At 41.9% G+C, this 23719-nt stretch overlaps 2 protein-coding genes across 2 annotated transcripts; one reads left to right on the top strand and one right to left on the bottom strand.

Annotated features, from left to right (window-relative positions):
* The first annotated feature begins 14289 nt into the window (after positions 1 to 14289).
* LOC131246914 (uncharacterized) lies at positions 14290 to 15476 on the top strand. The gene is made up of 3 exons (XM_058247380.1): positions 14290 to 14430; positions 14544 to 15034; positions 15098 to 15476. The coding sequence occupies exons 1-3, from the start codon at positions 14290 to 14292 to the stop codon at positions 15474 to 15476; spliced, it is 1011 nt and encodes a 336-aa protein (XP_058103363.1).
* Positions 15477 to 19206: 3730 nt separating this feature from the next.
* LOC131245371 (plant-specific TFIIB-related protein PTF2-like) lies at positions 19207 to 20932 on the bottom strand. The gene has a single exon (XM_058244788.1). The coding sequence runs from the start codon at positions 20918 to 20920 to the stop codon at positions 19337 to 19339; it is 1584 nt and encodes a 527-aa protein (XP_058100771.1). The 5' UTR covers positions 20921 to 20932; the 3' UTR covers positions 19207 to 19336.
* Positions 20933 to 23719: the final 2787 nt, after the last annotated feature.

The raw sequence follows: 23719 nt of genomic DNA, 5'->3' as shown, positions 1-23719 counted from the left end.
GAGGGTTTGAAAATGATGATTCTACCCTTTGTCATTCTGGAAAAGAGACGAGCCTACTACTAATGGGTGGATCCACTTTACGCGTGTCGCTATAGTACACGTGGCTGTAAATTGCCATGCATGTGGGGCATACTTTATTAGGTGATACACATCGAAAATTTTTTTTGGGGGACTACATGTTATGATCCACACCGTTCATGTATTTGGGAGCTTTATTAGGTAACCCATCGTGATGGTTGGTACATTTGGGGATATGATGGTTTATGTTTGGACTCGTCAATTGTTCACATCACGTATTCGGTCTGTCCACTAGATGTAGACTAATCTTTCTTTCATCAATGCAAAAACCACAATCTCTTTCATAAATTTCTGCGAGCCACCGAATGGATGGTTTGTATCATCCGGGTCATTTTGATTTTATAAATTTTGATTATGAAGAGCGGGTTGGGCCTCATGGACGGTTCCGATAGGTGATATGGAGGCCAAAGACTCCAAATGCAAATATGTGCTAGTAAGGTTCAGATACCTCGACAGCTTTATTGATGGGTTGCTATCTAATAGGTACGACCGTATTCAATTGAAGCATCGTAATATTGTTTAACTTTGGATATTTGGGGGAAGTCCATCCATCCATCAATAGCCAGGACGACGGAACCATGGGTCCCACTCGTCAGAATCCAGACTATTATTACAATATCATATAATTCCTCCTCAAGGTTCACAATCTACTCGGCCCTTCTGTCCATCATATCATGCTCCAGAGCGTTCACCTGGCATTCCAAAGTACAGATGGTTCCCGTTGAAGAGATCCCACCCGTCAAATACTCACCGTACTTAGAAGGAACGATCAAGTAGCCCGTTAAGCTAATGAGTTGGGTTAGGGTTAGGTGTATGGTTGGGTTCGCTTTAAAATGTATTTAACGAATATGAGGGCATTTTCGGAATTAATTAAATAACCCACCCTCATTCGTAAATAGCAGAGGGGAAAAAATCCTTATTTGAAATTCCACCAAAAGATAGGTCCCCTAATGAAAAAAACCCTGAAATATATAAGAGGTGATCATAAAACCGCAAGATTGATTGGTAAGTTGCTATTCAATCACTCTATAAGTTCCAACCTGCCATGTGCATCCAAGATCCAACTCGTCCAATAGGTTGGCCCCACCTTCTTGCCAGCCTTCTTGCCAGATGGGCCACATAGCAGAAAACAATGCATAGCTAAGTGGGATATATATATATATATATATATATATATATATATATATATATATATATATATATATATATATAGAGTCCCGGTCTCCTGCGAACCGTCCCGCAGGATACTTGGTGCGGTCCAATTCTCACCGCAAGAGACAGGAATGCGTTAACTACTCCTCCTGCCATACGGATTAGCTACTCCCCCAGCCACAACCCTGTGGCTGGTGGTCAGTGCTATATGGGCCCCACCATGATGTATGTTCTTAATCTATTATGTTCATCCATTTTTATAGATCATTTTAGGTCTTGATCCCAAAATTTGTAGGAATATAAATCTCAGGTGGACCACACCACAGGAAAACAATAGTGATTGGATATCCACCATTAAAATCCTCCTAAGGCCCACTGTACTGTTTATTAGACATTTAATCTGTTGATTAGGTCATAAAAACCAAGATGAAGGGAAAAAAACAAAGATCAGCTTGATCCAGAACTTCTATATTCCCCAAAAAGTTTTTAATGGTCAAAGTTCATTCAACACTATTTCCTTAATGTGGTCCACTTGAGATTGGTATATACCTCAGTTTCGATCTCATACTATAAAATGATCTAAATAAATAGATGGACGGCATGGATGAAACACATAGATCATGGTGGGCCCACAGAGCACTGACCATCAGCCATTGGCCGGTGTCTGGGAGAGTTGTCAATCCGTCTCCGCAAGAGACCCTTGAGCGGCCGCGGATTGGCTACTGACAGGTTGAGTAGCAGACTGTTACTGAATTTGTGGCCCCACTTTAATATATGTTTTGTATCAATCCCGTACATCCATATGGAGAGATCATTTTAGTGTGAAATTCAAAGAATGAGTTACATCCAAAGCTCCAGTGGACCCCACTAGATAAAACAGTGGGGAGAGTGATGCCACCCTTAAAAACTTCTAAAGGCTACAAAAAGTTTTCGATAAAGCTTCATTTATATTTTCCCTTCTTTAAAAATGGATGAACGGAATAGATGAAACACATACATCATAGTGGGGCCCATAGAGCACCGACCACCAGCCACGCCAATATGTTCCAGGAAATCACATGGCGTACCGAGTAAACAAAGTTAGGCCCACGTTGAATGTATGTGGTCTATCTACGTCGTCCATCCGTTTTTCCAACTAATTTAAAGGGTTGAGCCCAAAATTGATGCATATCCAAAGATCAAGTGGATCACACCACTGGAAATAGTGGGGATAATGATTTCCACTGTTGAAACCTTTCTAGGCCCCAAAGTTATGTTTATTTTTCATCCAACTTGTTCTTAAGATCATACAGACATGGATGATGGGAAAAAACAAATATAAAGTTGATCCAAAACTCATGTGGCCCTCCAATTATTTTTCAACGGTAGACATTCAATTTAACTGTTTCCTGTGGTGTGGTCTATTTTAACATTGGATATACCTCATTGTTTTGTTCTAAGTACTAAAATTATCTGTTAAAATGAATGGACGGAGTGGATAAAATAAGTAAATCATGGTCGACCTCACAGAGTTTAGTCAGTACGACTAAGCGTATGAGTTACTCACCACGCAATCCGCGTCCTAACACCGGACCTCACTCTACGGAGGGGACGTCACCAAGTTCTGTGGACCTGATGTATGTGTTGTATCCACAACGTCCACCTATTTGGAGATATTATTTTAAGTCCTTATCTAGAGAATGAGACGGATCCAAAGCTTTAGTGGACCCCACCACAAAAAACGGGAAGATTGATGCCCACCGTTGAAAACTTTCTAAGGCCCACCATGATGTTTTTTCAAAATCCAACCTGTTCAAAAGTTAACAAAGACATTAAAGAAGGGAAAATATAAATATAGGCTTGATCGAAAACTTTTTGTGGCTTTTAGAAGTTTTTAACAGTGGCCTCTTCCCCACTGTTTTCTGTAGTGGGGCCCACTGGAGCTTTGGATGTGAGTCATTCTTTGAATTTCAATTTCAAATGATCTCTCCAGATGAATGGACGGTGTGGATATAAGACATATATCATGGTGGGGACATAAATTCAGTAGCAGTCTCCTTACTCAACTCGTCAGTAGCCAATCGGCGCCCAGCGCAGGGATTTTTTGCGGTGAGAACAGATCGCTCTAAGGTATCCTGCGGGATGGTTCGCAGGAGACCGGGACTCTATATATATATATATATATATATATATATATATATATGCGCTCGACCTCACGATAAGCTCCCATTAGGTCGAGCTGTGTGGGCCCCACCGTGATGCATGTCGACCATCAACACCGTGCATTTGATGGGTTCCCTCTAAATTATGGGATATCCCAAAAATCAGCCGTATACGGAACTCGGCTGGGCCATACCATCTAAAATCATGTGAAGACACCGTTAAAACATAAAAAAGCACTTGGTGGGGGCCACCTGAGTTTTGAATGCTGCTGAAACTTGGTCTGAACCCTCATCCAAGTGGGACACACATAATGGATGGGCTGGATTTTCAAACCACATCTCAGTGGGCCCAAAAAATGGTTACCCTCCCCACTTCTGTATGTGGTGTGGCCCACACAAGTTACGGATTGACTTGATTTTTGAGACCTAGGCTCACGATGGAATGGTGCATCTGACTGATGGGGTAGATGTTCGAAACGCATCACGGTGGGGCCCACACAACTCGACCTCATGGGACGGTCTTGTGAGGTCGAGCGCATAGTACCTTTTCCCATATATATATATATATATATATATATATATATATATATATATATATATATATATATATATATAGGTACTATGCGCGGTCAGTGATCTGCAATAACATTTAATGGGATCAAAGAACGAATAGTCAGGACAGGTTCAATTGATATTGACTAACATAACATAGGACAACAAAAATACAAACTCCATACAAGCAACCTCTCTGAACTAATCTGGTGAGAGAGAATTTTGTCCCTGGATGATGAGAGAATCTCCCAAGATGGGATAAGGCCTAGGAGGAGGTGGTGGTGGTGCCAGTGATAAGGATGATCATGAAATGAAATACATATATGTAGGTCTCAACTCCAACCATTTGGACCATAATTCATGGTCCACCCAGTCAATAACTTCCAACCTATCATGTTTGTGTGATGTTCAACCCTTTCAATAGGTTGGCCCCACCATATCCTTGAGAAAATATCAGTCCAATCCACTCATTAAGTGGGCCACACCATATAAAACAATATTTTTCCATTGATAAATAACAAAATACAAGTGCCATCCACTTTGTGAGCAGATGTTGCTGATCTTTGCACAAGGTAATACTAATAATTGGGCCAACCTATTGAATAGGTTGGATGTCACACGCTCATGAAAGGTTGATAGCTGTTTGCTGGGGGGACCATGAATTATGGTCCAGCCGGTTGGACTTCAGACCTCATATATTTGTCTGTGTGCACGCACACTAACATGCCCACCTTCATGGGGATGTTGGCAATGTCATGAAACCTTTTGAATGGCACACGGGATGTCCAATAATCAATTTGAACAGTCCATTCTTTTATACTAATAGGGATGAGCCATGTTGCAAAAATCACGCCAATTGGATGATCCAAAGCATCTGAACAATACCATGGAAAATGGACAGTAAGGATTGACTGGGTAAACAAAATAGGTTCAATCATCATCCAGAACCATCTATTCAATAGATCCCACTTTGTATTGCTTATGATTCAAAAGTAGCACTTTGGTTTGATGATTCTAACCATATGATCAATGGCTTGTAAAAATCAGGTGGTTCTTGCAAATTGGTCTCACTCATAATGTTAGGATCATACGATCATCGTGATTCATGCACTAGGGCTTGTTCCAAATGTTACTATTGACTGAACTGTCCTGATTGATGATTGGGCGTCCCATGTGTCGTTTAAAATCTTTGGGGATGTTGCTAACGTCCCATGATAGATATGTATGTATAGAAGTCCAACCGGTGGGCCCAGTGGATAATTTCCAACCTTTCATGTGTATACGAAATCCAACCAGTTCAATAGGCATGTCGGGAGGATTAACTCCTATATATATATATATATATATATATATATATATATATATATATATATATATCGAGTGCATCAAACTTGTCATCATCACATGATCTACACCTTCTCCCAAATTCCCAACTAATTGGGGTTGGCTATATGAATCCTTTTCCACCATTCCACTCTATCAAGGGCAATGCTGCCAAATGACATAAGCGATCCTGTGCAACCCAGTGGGGCTGCGCACATGCAATCACATAATTGCATATGCGGTCGCATAGCTCCTTGAACTCTTTTGCTTTTGAAAAAATGAAAAATAAAATGAAAAATAAAGGGAAAAAAAAGAAAATTTATGTTTTTTTTTTAATTTTTAATTACTAATTTGATTAAAATTTTATTATATTTATTACATCCATTAGACTATTAGATTATAACAAGTCCACTAACAAGTAATCAAATGAATGTGAAAAATACAACATAGAAATTTTATTCATGTAGAAATACATTATAAAAATTCAAAATTTAAAAATTAAAAATAGGCTATACGCATTGATCCCCAACCAATTGTAGATGAGAGACTTCTAGCCTTGTTACTTGAACGAGTGAGAACCTTGATTCTTGAAACTTGAAAGAGCGGGAGCGTTCGGTGAGAGAGAGAGAGAGAGAGAGAGAGAGAGAGGGCAAAATGGGAGGCTGGGAGTGCCTATTTGTAGGCAAAAAGGGAGACAAATGGAAGAATATATATATATATATATATATATATATATATATATATATATATATATATATATATATATATATGAGCTTTGGAACATTATGCCATCGCATGCTGCCTATTTATAGGCGAAAAGGGAGAGAAATGGAAGAATAAAAAACGTTAGTCCCAAGTCCCAACCAATGGGACATTATGCTATCGCATACTGAGTATGTCATGACATAATGACATGATCATGGCTTATGCAGTTGCATGCTTTTCTGTGCAACCACGTAAAGCCCAACGGTCCAAAAACCGATATGCCACCATGGCATATGCAGTCCATCCTTCCAAAATGGCATATGCGATCACATATGACAACACTGATCAAGGGCCATAACTTCAGTTAGACCATAGGTCTTCAAGTCTTTACTCACTACCTCCACCCATGTCCTTTTGGGCCTTCCCCTTGCCCTTTTAGGACCTTCAACTTGTACGAACTCACTCCTAACTAGTAGTTCTTGGTCTCTGTTGCACATGACCAAACCATCTAAATCTACTTTCCCTCATCTTGTTACCTATTGGTGCTACTCTTAAATTCCCTCAAATGCATTCGTTTCTAATTCTATCCTTATCTTGCCACTCATCCACCTCAACATCCTCATTTCAGCTACACATCCTATGGACATGTTGTTCTTTCAACTGCCAAGCATTCAGTCCCATAAAGCATGACTGGTCTTAAAGCCATTCTATAAAATTTCCCTCTTAATTTGAGTGGTACACAACGGTCAAATAAAGCTCCAGAGGCACATCTCCATTTCTTCCACCCCGCTTGAATTCTATGGCAACATTCTTCTCAATCCCTCCACTCTCATATCAACACAAGATGCAGAAAGTGGTCATTTTGGGAAACTTCTTGATCAACAATCTTTACTAATTTGTAGTTCCCACTCCTATTGTTACTAAAACTGCACTCCATATACTCTGTTTTAGTCCGACTAATTCTAAATCCTCTAGATTCTAAAGCAACTCTCCATAAATCTAGCTGTGTTTATGCCCTCCCTTGTCATGTCAATCAAAACTATGTCATTTGCAAACAACATACATTATGTCAATCAACATACAAGTGCACAACACTTGTATTTTGATATTTATCAATGGCTAGATATTGCTTCCTATTGTAAGTTCCACCTGATGAGTTGATGGGACTGATTTGTTCACTAGGTGATCTCATGGTAGGACCAACCTATTGGAAGGACTGGATTTTGCATGCACTTAATAGGTTGGAAGTTATCCATGGGTGGACTGTAACTTGTGGTCTGACCAGTTGGACTTGAAACCTTTCTCTATGGGGCTGTTTGATTTCGATTTACCCTTTCAAATACTCTTTCAAATACAAGAAGGTAGGTAATAATAACTTCTTGGGGGTGTTTGAATGAGATGGAAATCAATGAGCATTTCGACCTTGAAAACCGGTCTCTAAAGGGTGTTGTTGAGTTTGACTTAAATTTGTGGGGCCCAACGTAATGTATCTGACTTATCCACGCCATCCATCCGGTTCACCAGCACATTTAGGTTATGAGCCCAAAAATGAGGCAGATCCAAAGCTCAAATGGACCACACTACAGGAAACAGTGGCCCTAAAGACGTCCACCTTGAAAATTGTTTCCTTCGTAGGGCCCACATCGATGTTTATTTGTCATCCAACCTGTTCATAAGGTCACACAGACATGGATAAAGGGAAAAAACAAATATCAAATTGATCCAAAACTTCTGGCCCCCCAAGAAGTTTTTAACAGCAGGCATACAATTTCCACTCTTTTATATAGTGTAGTCCATTTGAGCTTTGGATCTGCCTCATTTTTCACCTCAGGTCCTAAAATGGGTGGGTGGAAGGAATGGATGGCGTGGTTAAGTCACATACTTCACGATGGGTCCCACAGTTCTTGTGCATTTCCACCTCGAGTTTCAAGACAACATGTTCAAATAGCATGCCTGTCAACGTCACTTTGGAATGGGTGCACGAATTACAAATGTAAATAATGATTATCCACTAATAGTGAATTACAAGGGGAATTAAAAAATCAAACAGCCCCTATATATATCAAAAGCTTTATAGCGTGTATGATATAGTAAGAAGTGTCTCCAATGGCAAGGACCCAATGACGTAGAACTAAATCCATAATCTTAGCAGATCACATTAGCCCTTAAATACATTGAAACAAGTGATTCCTTGAAAAAATTATCCCATGAGGACATTTCACTTTTAAATAACCAGTAACAAATCAAATAAACCATGCATGAAGTATGTATTCTATTATTACTTGCAAAATTCGCTCTGCTTAGTAATCCATACCCATGTGAAGCAACCTAACATCCAGACATTTTAAATGGCATGGGATAATTAGATAAACAAACATATGCTACAAGCCTTTCAGAAAATGTCCAGTGGTGAAACATGTGCAATGCTCAGAAGTATCTATCATAAACATGGATCACTATAATTCCACGCAATACAAAACTAAAACATGAGTTACCAGTGGTGGGTGTCTGAACATATCTCTTTAAGTGAGTTGGTGCAGAAGTGTGACCTTGGGAAGAAGATCGTTGATCCAGAATTTCAACTACATCAGAGTAAGGGATTTTAAACTACTTACCTACAAAATTAAAGACAAACCTCTTGATTAAGCTTCTTTAGTGGACACCCAGATCCATAGCTCAACTGGCAGACTGAGTGGAGATACCTCGTTTCGACACTTGAGGTCTTGGTATCGATCCCTAGTGGGGGTGGCTAACATGGAGTGTGTGTACTGACATGGGTGTGCACTAACAAACTAACCCAAAAATAAAAAATAAAAAATTCTTTAGTGGGAAAAAAAAATGAAGAAAATCTTTGCAGATCTTTTTTTTTTTTTTCCCTTCCCTCTTTGGCAGGCAAGAGCAGCATCAAACTTGACCAATACTCGCCGTTACATGCAGCTGAGGTCTTTTCAACGCATGCCACAAAGGGATTGGCTTCCTGATCTGTATTTCTGTAGACTACGTTGATGCTCATAATGAATACTTCGAAACAATGCACCATTCATAAGCACCAACAAACTTCCTTTACATTAGTCCCATCCATAAATGTGTTGGTTTTGTACTTGTTTTATTTTGATATCTTCACAGATATAAAATGTTTTCTTAAAAGTGTTTACAGATACAATGACATAGATTGATATCCTAAACCTATCAAATATTCGCTCTAGTAATTAGATTACAGATTAGCTTGAAGATTTAAGTAGATATGGCCAAAAACAGAAATTTGAGGATTGGAGAAATCCTCTACGTCATGCAACTAGCATTGCCCATGCAAACAGAGAAGCCCACTCCACCAACCCCCCCCCAACACACACATGCGGCTAACCACAATCTGAAATCCCAAAAGAGCTCTGAGCAGGTCCTTGGCCAAAGCATCAAGCCTAATCATTAGCCACTCGAACCACGTGGACAAAAGAGGCATCCAGCGATTCACTACTATCCTTTAAGATGTTGGCCAACAACCATGAGAATCTGCTGGACTTGATCCATTGGATGAAGTTTTTGGAATCCCCCTCTATTATTATCGGGCTGAGGTTGAGATTTGGCGTTATCCTGGTTCCATGTATCAGTGATGAAGCTTCCGCAAAGGTGGAGCCAGAGGAGTCTACAAACTCCCCAGGGCTTGGGAACTCAAATTTGATGCCCCCCCTCCCTGTAGCTTCTGGCAATACCAGTGATGCTCGTATGTCCAGGTTCATCTAATGAACAAGCATCAAAATTCACCTTGAGGTGATGTGTTGGCAGAGCCCTCCACATTTCTCTACCCTGCACAGGAGGTCACCACATATGAGGGTCACATCCCAATTGGAGGACAAAAACACTACAAGAATACCCATCAACACCCTGGCCTGTTTACTCCAGTTCATACCCGTCAACACCCTGGCCCGTCTACTCCAGTTCATAGCTAAGGACATTATGATGCAAAACACCACCCTCCTTAATTTTTCCATCCCATGTTAAGTCCTGGAATTTCTTCAGACCTGATGCGCCATAGAAGTTCTTTCAGAGATGAGTTCCACAAGATTTGCCGATAGGACCCACATGACCACTTTCCAACTCGAACAGAGAGCAGTCACTGAATCAGGCATCACCCACTTCACACCAAATTTCATGAAGATAGCTGCCATAATCTTTAAACAGAAGAACAATGAATCGACAGATGAGTGACATATATTGCTCTGCCTGACACATGATGCACATGTCGGGGATCGTTATTCCTCTATGTTGCAAATGATCCACAATCAACACCTTGTTAAGGAAAATCAACCAGCATAACACATTGGCTTTCATGGGGGAGATCCCATCCCAGACCATAGACACCCACTCCACTTTGTTGGGCTCAAAATCCTTGGCAATCCTTCTGAAGACACTGTAGAGGAGCCGTCTGCCTCCTGATTTCTGTGATCCACATAATGTGTATTGAATGCTTGGTTTTCTTTACCCCTATTTCAGATCTCGTAATGTCTATGCTTGTGATGGAATTATTGTGATTGATTTAATATTTTAGTTGCTGAATTATTTTCCAGAGGATATTGAACTTGTTACTAACTAAAAGAAATGAAATTGATGCAATATTTGAAGAATGTAATATCTTAATATCCTTGAAAGCATCCAAACTCCAAACACTCATTTTCTTTTTCTTTTCTTTTTCTTTTTCTTTTTAGAACACTGACTCTAATTTCATTAAAGAGGAAAATGAAAGGCTGCCATTGCAAAGGAATCAGCTACCTTGTTCGCAACCTTCAAGACATCAGAGAATACAATTCTGACATTAGAAGACTTGGCCATAATTTTTTGAAATGAGAAAATTGAATTTCCTAGGACATGGTATCCTCGTAAAAGCAAAGGATGCGTTTTTGTCCAACATTTTATTTTGCTTTGTTTCATGTTCTCATATGAACTATGGTGTTTTATTCTGCTCCCTTTATCCTGAATTTTTGAGACAAACAGTTGTTTTAGTTTGGTGTATTTGAGACTAACAGTTGTTTAAGTTTGTTATCTTATAAACATGGTAGAACACGTCTAGACCAATTTTTAAAATATCGACGATGTAGGCTGATATATCCACGATATATCTTGTATCCTACCTGTGGGATATGAAACGCACAAGTAGTGTTGATATATCCCACATGTTCCTAGGGAGCAATTTCAATTTTCGATCCCCTTTTTTTGTTGGAATTATGTTAAATCGGTGCCAAATGGTAACAAATCCACTAGTTCTTCATATTTTGCATGAAAAATCATGGAGTTGGAGTTTTGATTTTGATATCCATTGGTTCTTCATGTTCTCCATGTTTTTGTTTTTGTTTTTGTTTTTTTTAAATTTTCCTTCAACCAACTGTCAATTGAGACTAATTTTGAATTATTAGGAGTATTTGATGAAATGATCATCACATACACTCTAATTTCAAATTTTGAGTATAGGTGGTCCGGTTTGGGAAAATTTGGGGAAAATTCAAATTTTCCCCAATTTCTCCCAAATTGCTTGCAATGTTGCACTCCAAACATGAAATCAAGCATGTATGAGGATTGATCTACTGATTTGTTAAGTCCTTGTCAATTTTCAGAAAATAAAATTCATTTTTAATTAAAAATTAGTAAAAAATATTATTATTATTATTATTTTCAAAATTTCCCTTCAACCAGCTGTCAATTGAGACTAATTTCAAAGCATTTAGGAATGTTTGATGAAATAATTATCACATATACTCTAAATATTATGCACTCAGTTTGAATACAATTGCATTAGTTCAGTGCACAAGGTACAACCAACCATCCATTTTCCGTACGCAACAGATATGCTTGAGAAATCTTCTATATAATTAATTTAGCCACAAAGGGGTAGAGATGATGTATACTCTTCTGGTTCCTGTCATGAAGTCCATTATCTTTTAAATCATATTGAAATCTGTCTTTCTGATTGTTTATGTTTTTCTGGATTATTATATATTATATCAAGAAAGCATTACTCCTGGAATACATTAATTAGTTTGAGGCAACAACACTGTGTGGAGGCGGTACAGAAGACTACCGCTTCCGGCAATGCATTGATCGGAACAGTAGAAAACATTGCAGGAAAGGACAAGGGAAAGAAGATGGATGACTGGATACAGGGAAAGAAGATGGATGACTGGATACAGGTAGGACGAAAGAAACCGGATCGGGGGAAAAGAAGCTCCCATTACGACTCTCTTCCAACTCTCTTTGTCAAGGGCTACCCCCTTTGTTGGTTTCCGCTAAATCTCAAAAGGGTCTTTGGACATGCAGGAGCAGTAATGGACGTGATAATGCCCCGAGACAAAACTAATGGAGAATACAGGGGTTTTGCTCTGATCAGAATGAGCTCAGAGGAGGAGCTATCCCGAGCCGTTTCCATGCTACATGGCTAGAGTTTCGGTGGAGAAAAACTGCTAGTACAACGCGCCAGATTCGGGCCGGAAAGGAGACCTACAACGAGAGAAGCCCTCCCTCGTGAAAGGAGACCTACAATGAGAGCAAGATCAGCTGGACCGATTAACCAACCCAAATCGGATATTAATTCCTCTATGCAAAGGGCAAAGTCATACTGGGATGCCCTAGCGAAGCCTGCCGTCGTGAAAGGAATAGCGTCTGCCCAGATAGTAACCGACAACATAGGAGAAAGGAAGAACGTTTTAATTAATACTAAGGAAGCAAACAAGATCACGATCAATGCAGAGCGCATAGCTCAATATAAGGAGCTGCAGGATTCCGTGGTACTGCTCATGAGAGAAGGGGTTACTCTTCCCCAGATCAAGGAATGGATAAACAGCGTCTGCCGTATCCGATCTGCTCAATTCTCCATCAGGCCTATAGGGTATAATGAACTCTGGATCAAGCTCACACCGGGACTGAATCCGGATACCCTCAGGATTGCAAGAGCTCTACATAACGACGGACCTGTTCGATCAGTCCACAGCTGGGAAGAATTTTCCATATTTGGATACAAGGAGGTGTGGATTCTAATTTGGGGGATCCCGTTAGAACTCTGGTACGACGATTTTTTCATTCAAGTGGCAAACGAGTTAGGGCAACTGATAGAGTAAGACCAAAAAACAAAACTCGGGGAGGAGATGGGCGTTGCTAGGATGATGATCAGAAGGAAGAAAGGCGTCATCACCCCTCCTCAAATCACGATTATAGCCGAAGACAAAGAGATCCCTCTCCCAATTCAGCAAGAGGAGAAATCCTCTCAATCCCCGAGATGGGGAGACTTATGGCGAGCTAGGGAACCTCCAGCAGTCTCCGACATCCCCACTGGTGTGGAGCAAGAAGGTTTTCCCCTTCAGAACTCCCGCATAGTACTGGATGCTAAGGCAGCGTTGTTACAGGTAGCTATTAATGCTTCCACCTGCCGTCCCTCTTCACGTCAGACGTGTGGAGCATTCTCACCCGATCATCAAGCCAGAGGAGCTGCCTACGCGACAGGTGGTCCGGCCTTTTCACCTCGAGCGTCGCCCCCACCAGCTCATATTTCTGAGATTAATTGTCCATCGGAAGGGAATGAAGACGAGAGGTGGCCACGTAGCCACTCTCTCTCGGCAGATGTGCTAAGGAAGGCTCGCGAAGCCCCGGGGGCCTGTTTGCGCTATTTGGATTTCGGACCCGACTCCGATATCTCTGCTCGTTCGGGGCCAGGTCTCGCAGGTCCGTCGGGTATTTTAAAATACCCTTCAGGTCTGACTGGTATCGGGTCCGTCGTCCCAGACCCGACAGACCTTAACTTACATCACCCGACAGACAGTACCCAACCCCCATTATCTTCCAGCGACGCTCTCATTCTTCATCCAGGCGTTTACGGAGAACCGATACATTATGAAGAACACCAACAAGGGGACCAACTCCTATCACAGCCTCATCCTGATCAAAGGATGATGATCTCGGGAGTTGAAATCGATCAAGGCTCTTTCTACTCTGAGAATCCGCCTACGCAGGACTCCGTTCCCTCGTCTCCCGTGTCCTCAGCTAACCACTGGTCCGACTATGGTCTCCCTAATCTATTCCAGGAACATCCAGAACTTGAGGTTATTGAGGCGGAACCTTTACAGACCAGAGGGGGCATGACATCGACTTGCAAGGAAGACAACCCCCAACAACTGAAAAGGGTTAGATGTGAAGCAGAATCGAGAAGATTCCTCACAAGAAATGGATTAAAGATGCCATGGGACACGTGGGCAGAGCTCTTGGACTTTCCTTTGGGGATTGCCCGGAGGACTTCTTAGCGTTATTCCAATGTGTAGAAGCAAGTGGCAGACCCCTCACGAAGCACAGATCCCCCAAGATGCGAAGATCAATGCCAACTTCCAACATGATAATGCAGAATACTCGTAGCGACAGGGAATTGCACAACTTATTTACAGGACAGGGACTTTCGGTTACTCCTTCGAAAAGGACCTCCTGTCAGGGTACTCGGGGAAGCTATGTTTCCAAATGAAGCTGCTCTCTTGGAATATCCGGGGGGTGGGGTCCAAACAGAAAAGATGCATCATCAAGGACACTTGCGACAAATATAAACCTGATATTATCTGCTTTCAGGAAACCAAGTGCCCCAACTTCAACGACAGACTGTTGGGTTCTCTCTGGCGGGCCGCAGATGTGAGTTGGGTGGCTAAAGATTCTATGGGCAGTGCAGGAGGTATTTTAGTTGCCTGGAAGAATTCAGCATGGCAGGTTCTCAACAGCTGGACGGGTAAATTCTTTGTTTCGGTTATCCTTCAGCACATTTCCTCTAGATTCACTTGTTGCTTTTCCTCTATTTATGGGCCGAGTCAGGACAGGGACAGAAAAGCTTTCTGGGAAGAACTTTCCCTTTCCAGGCAGAAATTCGTAGGTGCGTGCTGTATAGCCGGGGACTTCGACATTGTCAGGAATAGTCAGGAAAAATCTCACAGCAGATCGAATACCCCAACCATGAAGCAGTTTTCTGATTGGATCAAAGAAGAGGAACTCGTCGACCTCCCCATTCTTGGTGCTAGATTCACTTGGTCCAATGGGAGAGAGTCCCCTACAATGTGCAGGTTGGACAGGTTTCTTATCTCCCCCGACTAGTTAGATCAGTTCCCTTCATCCTCTCAGTTCGTGCTTCCCAGAACTACATCCGATCACCATCCAATATCCCTGGAAGTGGTGGAGCAGAACTGGGGGCCAAAACCTTTTCGATTCGAGCTCTTGTGGCTTTCTATCAAGGGGTTTGCCACCAAGATTGTTGATTGGTGGAAAGGCTTCAAGGTCCAAGGCAATGCGGACTTTATATTGTCGGTCAAATTGAAGATGTTGAAGAAAGAGCTAAAAGAGTGGCACAAGAGTGATATGCAAAATAGAGACCTCGACTATTCTAAGCTTCTATCTGACTTGTCTGCCTTAGACGCTCACATGGAAATAGGGGGCTCCTCTCCTGATTTGCAAGCCACAAGGATAAATCTGATTCAGGAAATCGCCAACAGAATTCTTCAAAAAGAAATCTCCTAGAAACAAAAGGCGCGTCTGACTTGGTTGAAGGAAGGGGACAGAAACACTCGTTTCTTCCATAGGATGGCAAATTGGCACGCGTCTAATAACAAAATCAATAGCATTTTGCTAGAAGGGGTTCGATTTGAGGACTAGGATGATATCTCGGATATTATGGTTTCCTACTTCAGTTCGCTCCTCAACGGAAAACAGTGGCGCAGACCCAAGCTAGATGGTATACATTTCAACGTCATATCAGAAGATGACGCGTCCTCCCTTGAAGCCCCATTCACGGAAGAAGAGATTAAGCGGGCTATAGATGATCTTGGAGCTGATAAAGCCCCAAGGCCGGACGGATTCCCGATTGCGTTCTTTGCTCAATTCTAGGAAGTGATCAAAGCAGATGTCATCGACTTCTTCAAAGATTTCCACCTGAAAGGATAGATTTCTACCAGCCTAAGGGCAACTTTCGTCACGCTGATTCTGAAGCTAGCAGGAGCAGCGTCTCCCAAGAACTTCGGACCCATTAGTTTGGTGGGGGGCCCCAACAAGATCTTGGCTAAGGTTTTGGCTACTCGTCTGGCGAAGGTTATTGGGAAGTTAATATCAGAAAATCAGTGTGCTTTCATTGCTGGAAGACAGATTGTCGACGCAGCCCTAACTGCTAATGAAATTCTAGATTCTTGCGCAAGATCGGGCCGGAAGCATATCACTTACAAGTTGGACATCGAAAAAGCCTACGATCATGTTGACTGGGGCTTTCTTCAATACTTGTTAAAGCGCATGGGGTTCGGGGTCAAATGGAGAGACTGGATGAGAGAATGTACAGGATCAGCCCACTATTCTATTTTACTAAATGACTCTCCTAAAGGGTTTTTCATAAGTAACAGAGGTCTTAGGCAAGGTGACCCTCTCTCCCCTTTCTTATTTTTGCTGATAGGAGAGGCATTCTCTAGAATGCTTTCGAAGGGGCAAGAGGAAGGTCTTCTAGGTGGGATCGAAATCAATGGCTTGCCACGTCCTATCACCCACATCCAACATGCGGATGATTCCCTTATTTTTTCTGAAGAATCGTATGAGAAGGTGGTAAACCTGGGCACTACTATCCGCTGTTTTCAAGCCATTTCCGACCTAAAAGTGAATATGACAAAATCAAAGATCTTTGGGATTAACATGGAAAGCGAGGAGGTCAACACTCTCACTTCATCTCTTGGCTGCTCCGCAGAGTCACTCCCTTCTTCATTCGTGGGCTTACCGCTCTGCATCGGAGAACCTCCATTGTCTTCTTGGGACAAAGTCATTGGCAGATTTCAGTCAGTTCTCTCCAGATGGAAGAGCCGTTATTTGTCTCTCGGTGGATGTCTCACGTTAATTAAAGCCACCCTCTTAAACCTCCCTGTGTATTATATGTCTCTCCTGAAATGCCCGGCTACGGTTAGAAAGACCATCGACAAATTGAGACGTGATTTCCTTTGGCAAGGCAAGGAAATAGGTAAGAAATTCCACCTCCTTAACTGGTCAGAGGTCTGCACCCAGCTGTCCCATGGTGGAGCAGGGGTTAAAGACCTAAAGGCTATGAACAACGCTCTCCTTGGAAAGTGGATCTGGAGGCTAGGGGCAGAAGAAGGCGGTCTCTGGAGCTCTATAATCAGGGGGAAATACAGCAGCACTTCTGATGCCTGGTGGGTGAAAGACTTATCGTCGAACAAAGTTTCGCACATATGGCAGGACATTATGAGAATGAAAAAGGAAGTTCTCCCTAATATTGGTTATATCCTCGGCAATGGTAAAAAAATCCGCTTCTGGGATGATGTCTGGATAGGAGATCAACAATTAAAACTCAGATTCCCCTCTCCTATCGGATCACAACGGCTAAGAATGGGTTCGTTGCTGATTTCCTCCACACCTCTGGGGGGAATCTCGTCTGGAATGTTAGCTGTAGAAGAAGCTTACATGACTGGGAGATTTCGGAATACGCAGGTCTGTTAGAATGCCTTTATCATTCAGCTCCTTCTACTTCCTCAGAAGACAAATTATGCTGGAAACCAGAAAAATCGTCCTGCTTCTCAGTCCGCTCTCTCTACAATCAGCTACGCAAGCAAGCTTTAGTGTCGCAATTCAATCACTCTTTCATATGGAAATATGACGCCCCTCCTAAAATTCTGGAGTTCGGATGGTTGGTAGGGAAAAAGAAAATTTTGACCATCAACAACCTTAGGAAGAAAGGTATGATCATCCCAAATATATCTTCTACTGCATTGTCAGTTCGTCCATTCCATCTGGGCTGAGTTTATGAGCTCTTTTAACATACCTTGGTGTTTCCCGAGGGAGGCAGATCAGTTCCTTCTTGCGTGGCATGGGACGTATTTGGGTAAGACGAAAACAACCATCTGGAGAATGGCAGTCCTTGCAGTGTGGTGGTCTGTGTGGAAGGAAAGAAACAATAGATGCTTTAGAAACCTTTCCAATTCGGCTGGGTTCATGGCATCTTCGGCTAAGCGTCTCATCATCGAATGGGCTCTGAATGTTAAGGACCTGTTGGGTTAGGATCTCTATTTTTTGGGCGTGTAACCTGAGCGCTGCTTTCTCAGCACCCTCCTCTTTTGTTTTTCTCTGTTCTCTTCTTCTTAATGAAATCTTCTCATCTTTCAAAAAAACATTGTGTGGAGGTGGTGTTATTTGCTTGGTAGCAGCGTGAATTTGACTTGTCATGTTTGTGTTGATTCCAAAGGGTTTCAGGTGCAGATTGTTTCGCAGTTATCATTGGCAATGGGATGGAATATTTCAACTTCAGAAGGTTTCATGTGCCCCCATGCAATTGAAAATGTTGATAGGGCCATGATTGGTCATGAGAAATCTTAGAAGTGCAGAAAATTCAATTCACCTAGAGTGAGGTGACTGTGGAAGATAATGTAGTCACAAAGTCCGAAGAGGAAATGGGAGGTCACATTCAGAAGAAATTTAGAATTGATGGTTGCAAACTTGCCGTAATAGTAAAATTCAAGCTAGATATTGGATTTGGGTGGGTGGAGTGCACATGATTTAAAAAAAAAAAAAAATTCAAGCCAAGTTGCAGTGATGACTCCATTACAACAAGGAACTATGCGACAGCAATCCTCGGTCCTCCCCACATGCATGACTTGTACCATGGGTATCAGGCCATTCATCAGGTGGACTGACCATGTACATTCCGAAGCCAAAAACTTATCCTAGTTCAGTTGTCAGGTGGGCCACACATTTCGAATCTGGAGCATCAGTAACTTTAATTGTGCATTTTCCATACATGCATGGATGGCCTGATTTCCAGGCCAACAAAATTGCACGCACATGTGGAATAGTAGGAACCAGATTGCATTTCTTTACTATGAGTTCTAGCTGTCACTGAAGATCCTACCAAATCATTGGGGATAAAGCTCCTAGTCTGTCGATGTTGAGTTCTTTTGCACTTCTGTTCTTCTTCACATTATAATCTGCTCCTTAATTCTGTTGTGAAATTTTCACACAAAATCAGCCCCACTGAGGAATAAAACAACTTCATTGTTAAAAAATAGAAAAAAAAGGAAACAGGAAAAGAGTAGAAAGGGAACTTAATGCAACAATTAATAAAAAAACAAATAAAGAATCGCAAATAGCAAGAAAGCTAACTCCCAAAATTGTAAAGGAGAAGGGGAACCAACTGAATTGATGAATAAGTAAAAAATCATAATTTATAAAAAAATAAGAATAATAAATGGACTAGAAGGCACGCCTGCTTGACAAAACATCACCGATTTTCTTGTGTTCGCCAAAGTCTTAGGAAAGAGAACTATCATGAAATGTCTCTCGAAGCCTCTATGTCGATTATAATGCATCATAAATCATAATGATTACTGAGTTCATCTTCAAAGTGCAAATGCCTTGTGAGGGCTCGAGGAGTAGAAGACATAGAGGTCAAGCAACCTATTATAATTTCCTTGCTCTATTTCCTCCTCTTTCACCTGATGGAGGAGTAAGAGTTCAATTATACAATCTTCCGAATCAATATTGCATCTTTCTGCTCCATTTTGACATTCTTTCCTAGTTTGCAGTTGTTTCTTAAGGATTCTATGCTTCTCGACAACTGACCCATTGGTTGTTGGCTTCCTAATCACATCGATTTGAAGCTTTGCAGCATTTATCTTTTCTCTCCTTCTCCTACATGCCTCCGTACCAGCCACAAAAGATGGAGGAAAAGCATCAAACCCAACATTTTTCTCAAGTATTTGCTCGAGTGAAAGCCTTTTATTTGAATCCAATTTTACCACCCACTCATTCCACCCCACAATCCCACTTCCTCTCTTTCTCTTATTCCTGCATTCTGCCCTGACCTCTCCACCCGACAATTTAAAAGAATCCAACCCATTTAGAAAATCTGTGTGAGTCCTGCACAAGCAATCCTCAGAAAGCTTAAGCTTCTCCAAATCATCAGAGCTTGCACCTGCCGCCCCATTCCGATCGTCTACCTTTCCTACAGTATAACCATCCGCAGCGTATTCAATTTCCTTTTTCATGCCCTCACTTGCTACTTCCTGCAAATCAAGCATGGTCAGCTTGGAATCCAAAGGCTTTTCCTTTGATTTCATCGACATATATTGGAGGATCAAAGGTGCATTCCGAACAAGATTTTTTACCGTGACGTCCTTCCCCCATGGCAACGCCTGTGCGACTTTCACGAGCGTCTCCTTCAACTCTTTATACCGCCGCCTACTTGTGGCTACCCCTGCATGGATGTCCTTCGCTATATCATCGATCGTGGGCCCTGCCTCATTCACCTCCGAGACGAAAGCCAGAACAGCAGCGACCATTGGGAGTGGCTGCCGGCCTGTCGTCAAGAACCACTTCACGCAGCACTGCAGGATGAACCGCCCCTGCTTAGCCATCTCATCCTGTTTCTCCTCCTGGATGCCTGAGAAGCAGTGGCAATTCCTTACAGCTCGATCCAAAGCCATCACGACATTGAATTCAGGCAGCTTGAGGTCCATGAATTCGGTGACGCGGCCCACCATGCGTCCAATCTCGTGGACATCATAGCCGGTAATGGATGCAATCTCGGAGATGGACAGTGGGAGGTTGTTCCTGCGCGTGATGACATGGGCGCATGCGGCGATCAGGACCTCGAACCAGCGGCCCATGCCATACTCGCCATCGGTGATCTGTTCAATCATGGTCGTTATCTCAGAGGTGCGCTGGGCTGATAGGCTGAGGGATGATGATATGTCGTCGATCTGGTTTCGGGCGTTGAAGCGTTTCCTCTCTTTGTAGTTGAATTCGCCGATGTGGATGAAAGTGCCCTGAGGGCCGTCAGCGAAGCGGGGGGCTTGGGCTTGGAAGTTGTCGAAGGACTGCTCACAGCCGCAGGATGTGCAGACGCGTGCGTTGGAGATTGGGTCGACGATGATGGACCGCTCCCTGCAGTTCTTGCAGAAGCGGGATGAGGTGGGGTCCATGGAGAGAGAGAGAGACAGAGAGAGAGTTGTGAAGCCTATCAGCCCAGCGCACCTCTTATAGGTTGTAAATATACTAACAACCGAGCCTGGATTCGGAACCCCTTGGACTCGCAATCCTCCCGGCGTGTTTGGTAACCAGGAGTGTGAATCAACTTTAATCCAAAATTACCTACCCGTGGTAGAGTATATTTACGGAGATTTGAATTTAATTACTAAATTAACTTTAATATCTCTAATTAGTGAGATATGTAATTTTTGATACAATGGTTGTGATAAGCCCGCTTGCCCGAAAATAATGAAATTCCAAGTCTCGGATGGACCACAAGCACAAGATCATGTCTAAGTGACTAACCAATGATTTTTAATCATTGATTTATATAGACAATGTTTGGACGGTACTAGACAATGTTTGGACGATGCTGATCATCATTAGTGGGTCATATGCCCAATAGAATGATAGTGTATAGTGACACACATGTTATACCTGCAACTATTGCAAACCCTCGCTGGGAAATCCCGTGGATTTGAAACCCCAGTTACTTTATGCTACCAAACAATCAGGATTGAAATCCCCCTCCAATCCCCAACAAGTGCCGAACGACCCCTAAGTAGTGAGAAAATAAAGATGGATAAGATAGCAGAGGAGAAGGGAGAGTGAAAAAACGATTGCATAGCGGTAGAACGCAGCACCGACACATGTATCCATGGCAAAACTCTGTGGGCCAGATGTTTTACATTCATGCTGTCAACTCATTTTGCCCAATCGTTTCAGGGCATGATCCCAAAACGGAGGCAGATTCAAAGCTGAAGTGGACCACGCCACGGGAAGCAATGGGATAACATGCTTACCGTTGAAACCTTATTAGGGCCTAATATGATGTTTATTTATTTCCCATCAAACCTGGTCATAAGGTTGAATAGACATGGACAGAGGGAAACACAAATATCAGCGTGATCTAAAACTTATGTGGCTATAAGAAGTTCAAATGATTGACGTTCAATCCCCACTAAAACTTTGGAATTGTTTTATTTTTGGGCTTATAACCATAATTTTAAAGAATCAATGGATGGCATGATAAATCACAAAATTTTGTATCACGCTAAGGGGTCGTTTGGCACCATTGATTTGAAGGAATTTGAGAGGATTTGAGGGGACGCCATAAAGTAACGAGGTTTCAAATTCCCCCAAAGAGGGTTTTGAAATCTATCATGAAAGCTTAGATTACATCTAAAATTAGTATAAGAGTTGCATGTGTAACATGTGTCACTGGACTATTACTTTGTTGGGCACATAGCTCACTAATGATGTCCTCAAACAATTAGATTATCAATTGCATACTATAATTAATTTAATATGATAATCACTACCATCCAAACGTTGTCCATGTAAATCAATAGTTAAAAAATGTTGGTCACTGGGACATGATTTTGTGCTTGTGGCCCATTCGAGACTTGGAATTTCATCATTTTCGGGCAAAGCATATATTTCAATAGGCTTATTACAACCAGTGTCAAACATTACATACATTCACTAATTAAATATATTAAAGTTGATTTAGTAATTAAATTCAAATGCCATATATAATGGATAGCAGTTAGATTCCCAATCCCAGTGTCGAACTTTACTTTCCCGAACTAAGCCATTCTGTACGGATATACTATTTTAAGACGAAAATACCCTTGCATGCAGCATGGTTGCAGCATCCATTCTGTCTACCTATGGCTACAGATTATAACCGCAGCTAATAGTAGAGTAGCCATAGGAGACACGAGCCTTTGCAAATACCGAAGACTATGCTACCAATAGCTACGGTTATAATTCGTAGCTATAGGTCTACAGAATGACCGTACAACTTTTTTTCGTCTGCAAATAGGGTGTCCGCACATAATGGTTTAGCGTGGGAAAGTACAGTTTGGGAGCGTGTGGAAAAGACGGTAGGTTTTACGGTCGGAAATTGCTCAAGGGAAAACATGAATTCCTTCTGCTGCGGTTCACTTGAGCCTTCAACCTACCTCTTTTTTAAGCTTATGCACTAAAATGATCAGTCAAAATGGACTGATGGCGTCGATAAAATATATACACTATGGTGGGCAGCTCCACGGAGCCCCTAACAGGAACTCTCCTCTCTACCTAGGTCCTGGTGGTACCCAATCCGCGTCCCTCTATCACTTAATTATTTTATTATTATTATTGTTGTTGTTGTTGTATTTGTGGACATCTGAGCCACTCAAACAGTGGTCCTATGAGGCCAGTCGACTCATCAGGCGGGCCACACTTCCCAAAAGAAGTGACGGCGGATGATATGATTCGACGTGCATTTTAGCATATCTAAAGGCTTCTTTGTGATTTTTCAGGCATATTGACTTCATTTTTTATTTTTTATTTTTCTTCTTCTATTTGACTTCATGATGAGGCCTAACTTTTGATATGTTCAGATGTCCACCATGTGTCAAACGTGGGTAAGAAAACACATGTGCCTGATGGGTCCAAACTCCATGCTCTCTGCCTCGTTTAATTAAACTTAAAAACTCTGGCAGGATGTGCTTATTTTGCGGATTAGGTCAGACCCCGGACTCACCCAAGACGGTGCAGCCCTTACCGTGGGGCCCACCTTGATCTTTGTATTCCGTATTCATGCCGTCCATCTGTTTTTTCAGATCATTTGAGGGCATTATTCCAAAAATGAAACAGATCCAATTACCAGGTGGACCATACCACAGGAAACAGTGGTGATTGACCATTAATGGGCCATCAAAATTTTGGATCAAACTGATATTTGTTTTTTTCCCTTAATCCAG

Source organism: Magnolia sinica, chromosome 5, assembly GCF_029962835.1.
Source record: "Magnolia sinica isolate HGM2019 chromosome 5, MsV1, whole genome shotgun sequence".
Classification (NCBI taxonomy): Eukaryota; Viridiplantae; Streptophyta; class Magnoliopsida; order Magnoliales; family Magnoliaceae; genus Magnolia; species Magnolia sinica.
Note: the sequence above shows the minus strand (reverse complement) of the source record. Positions and strands in the feature narration are given on the sequence as shown.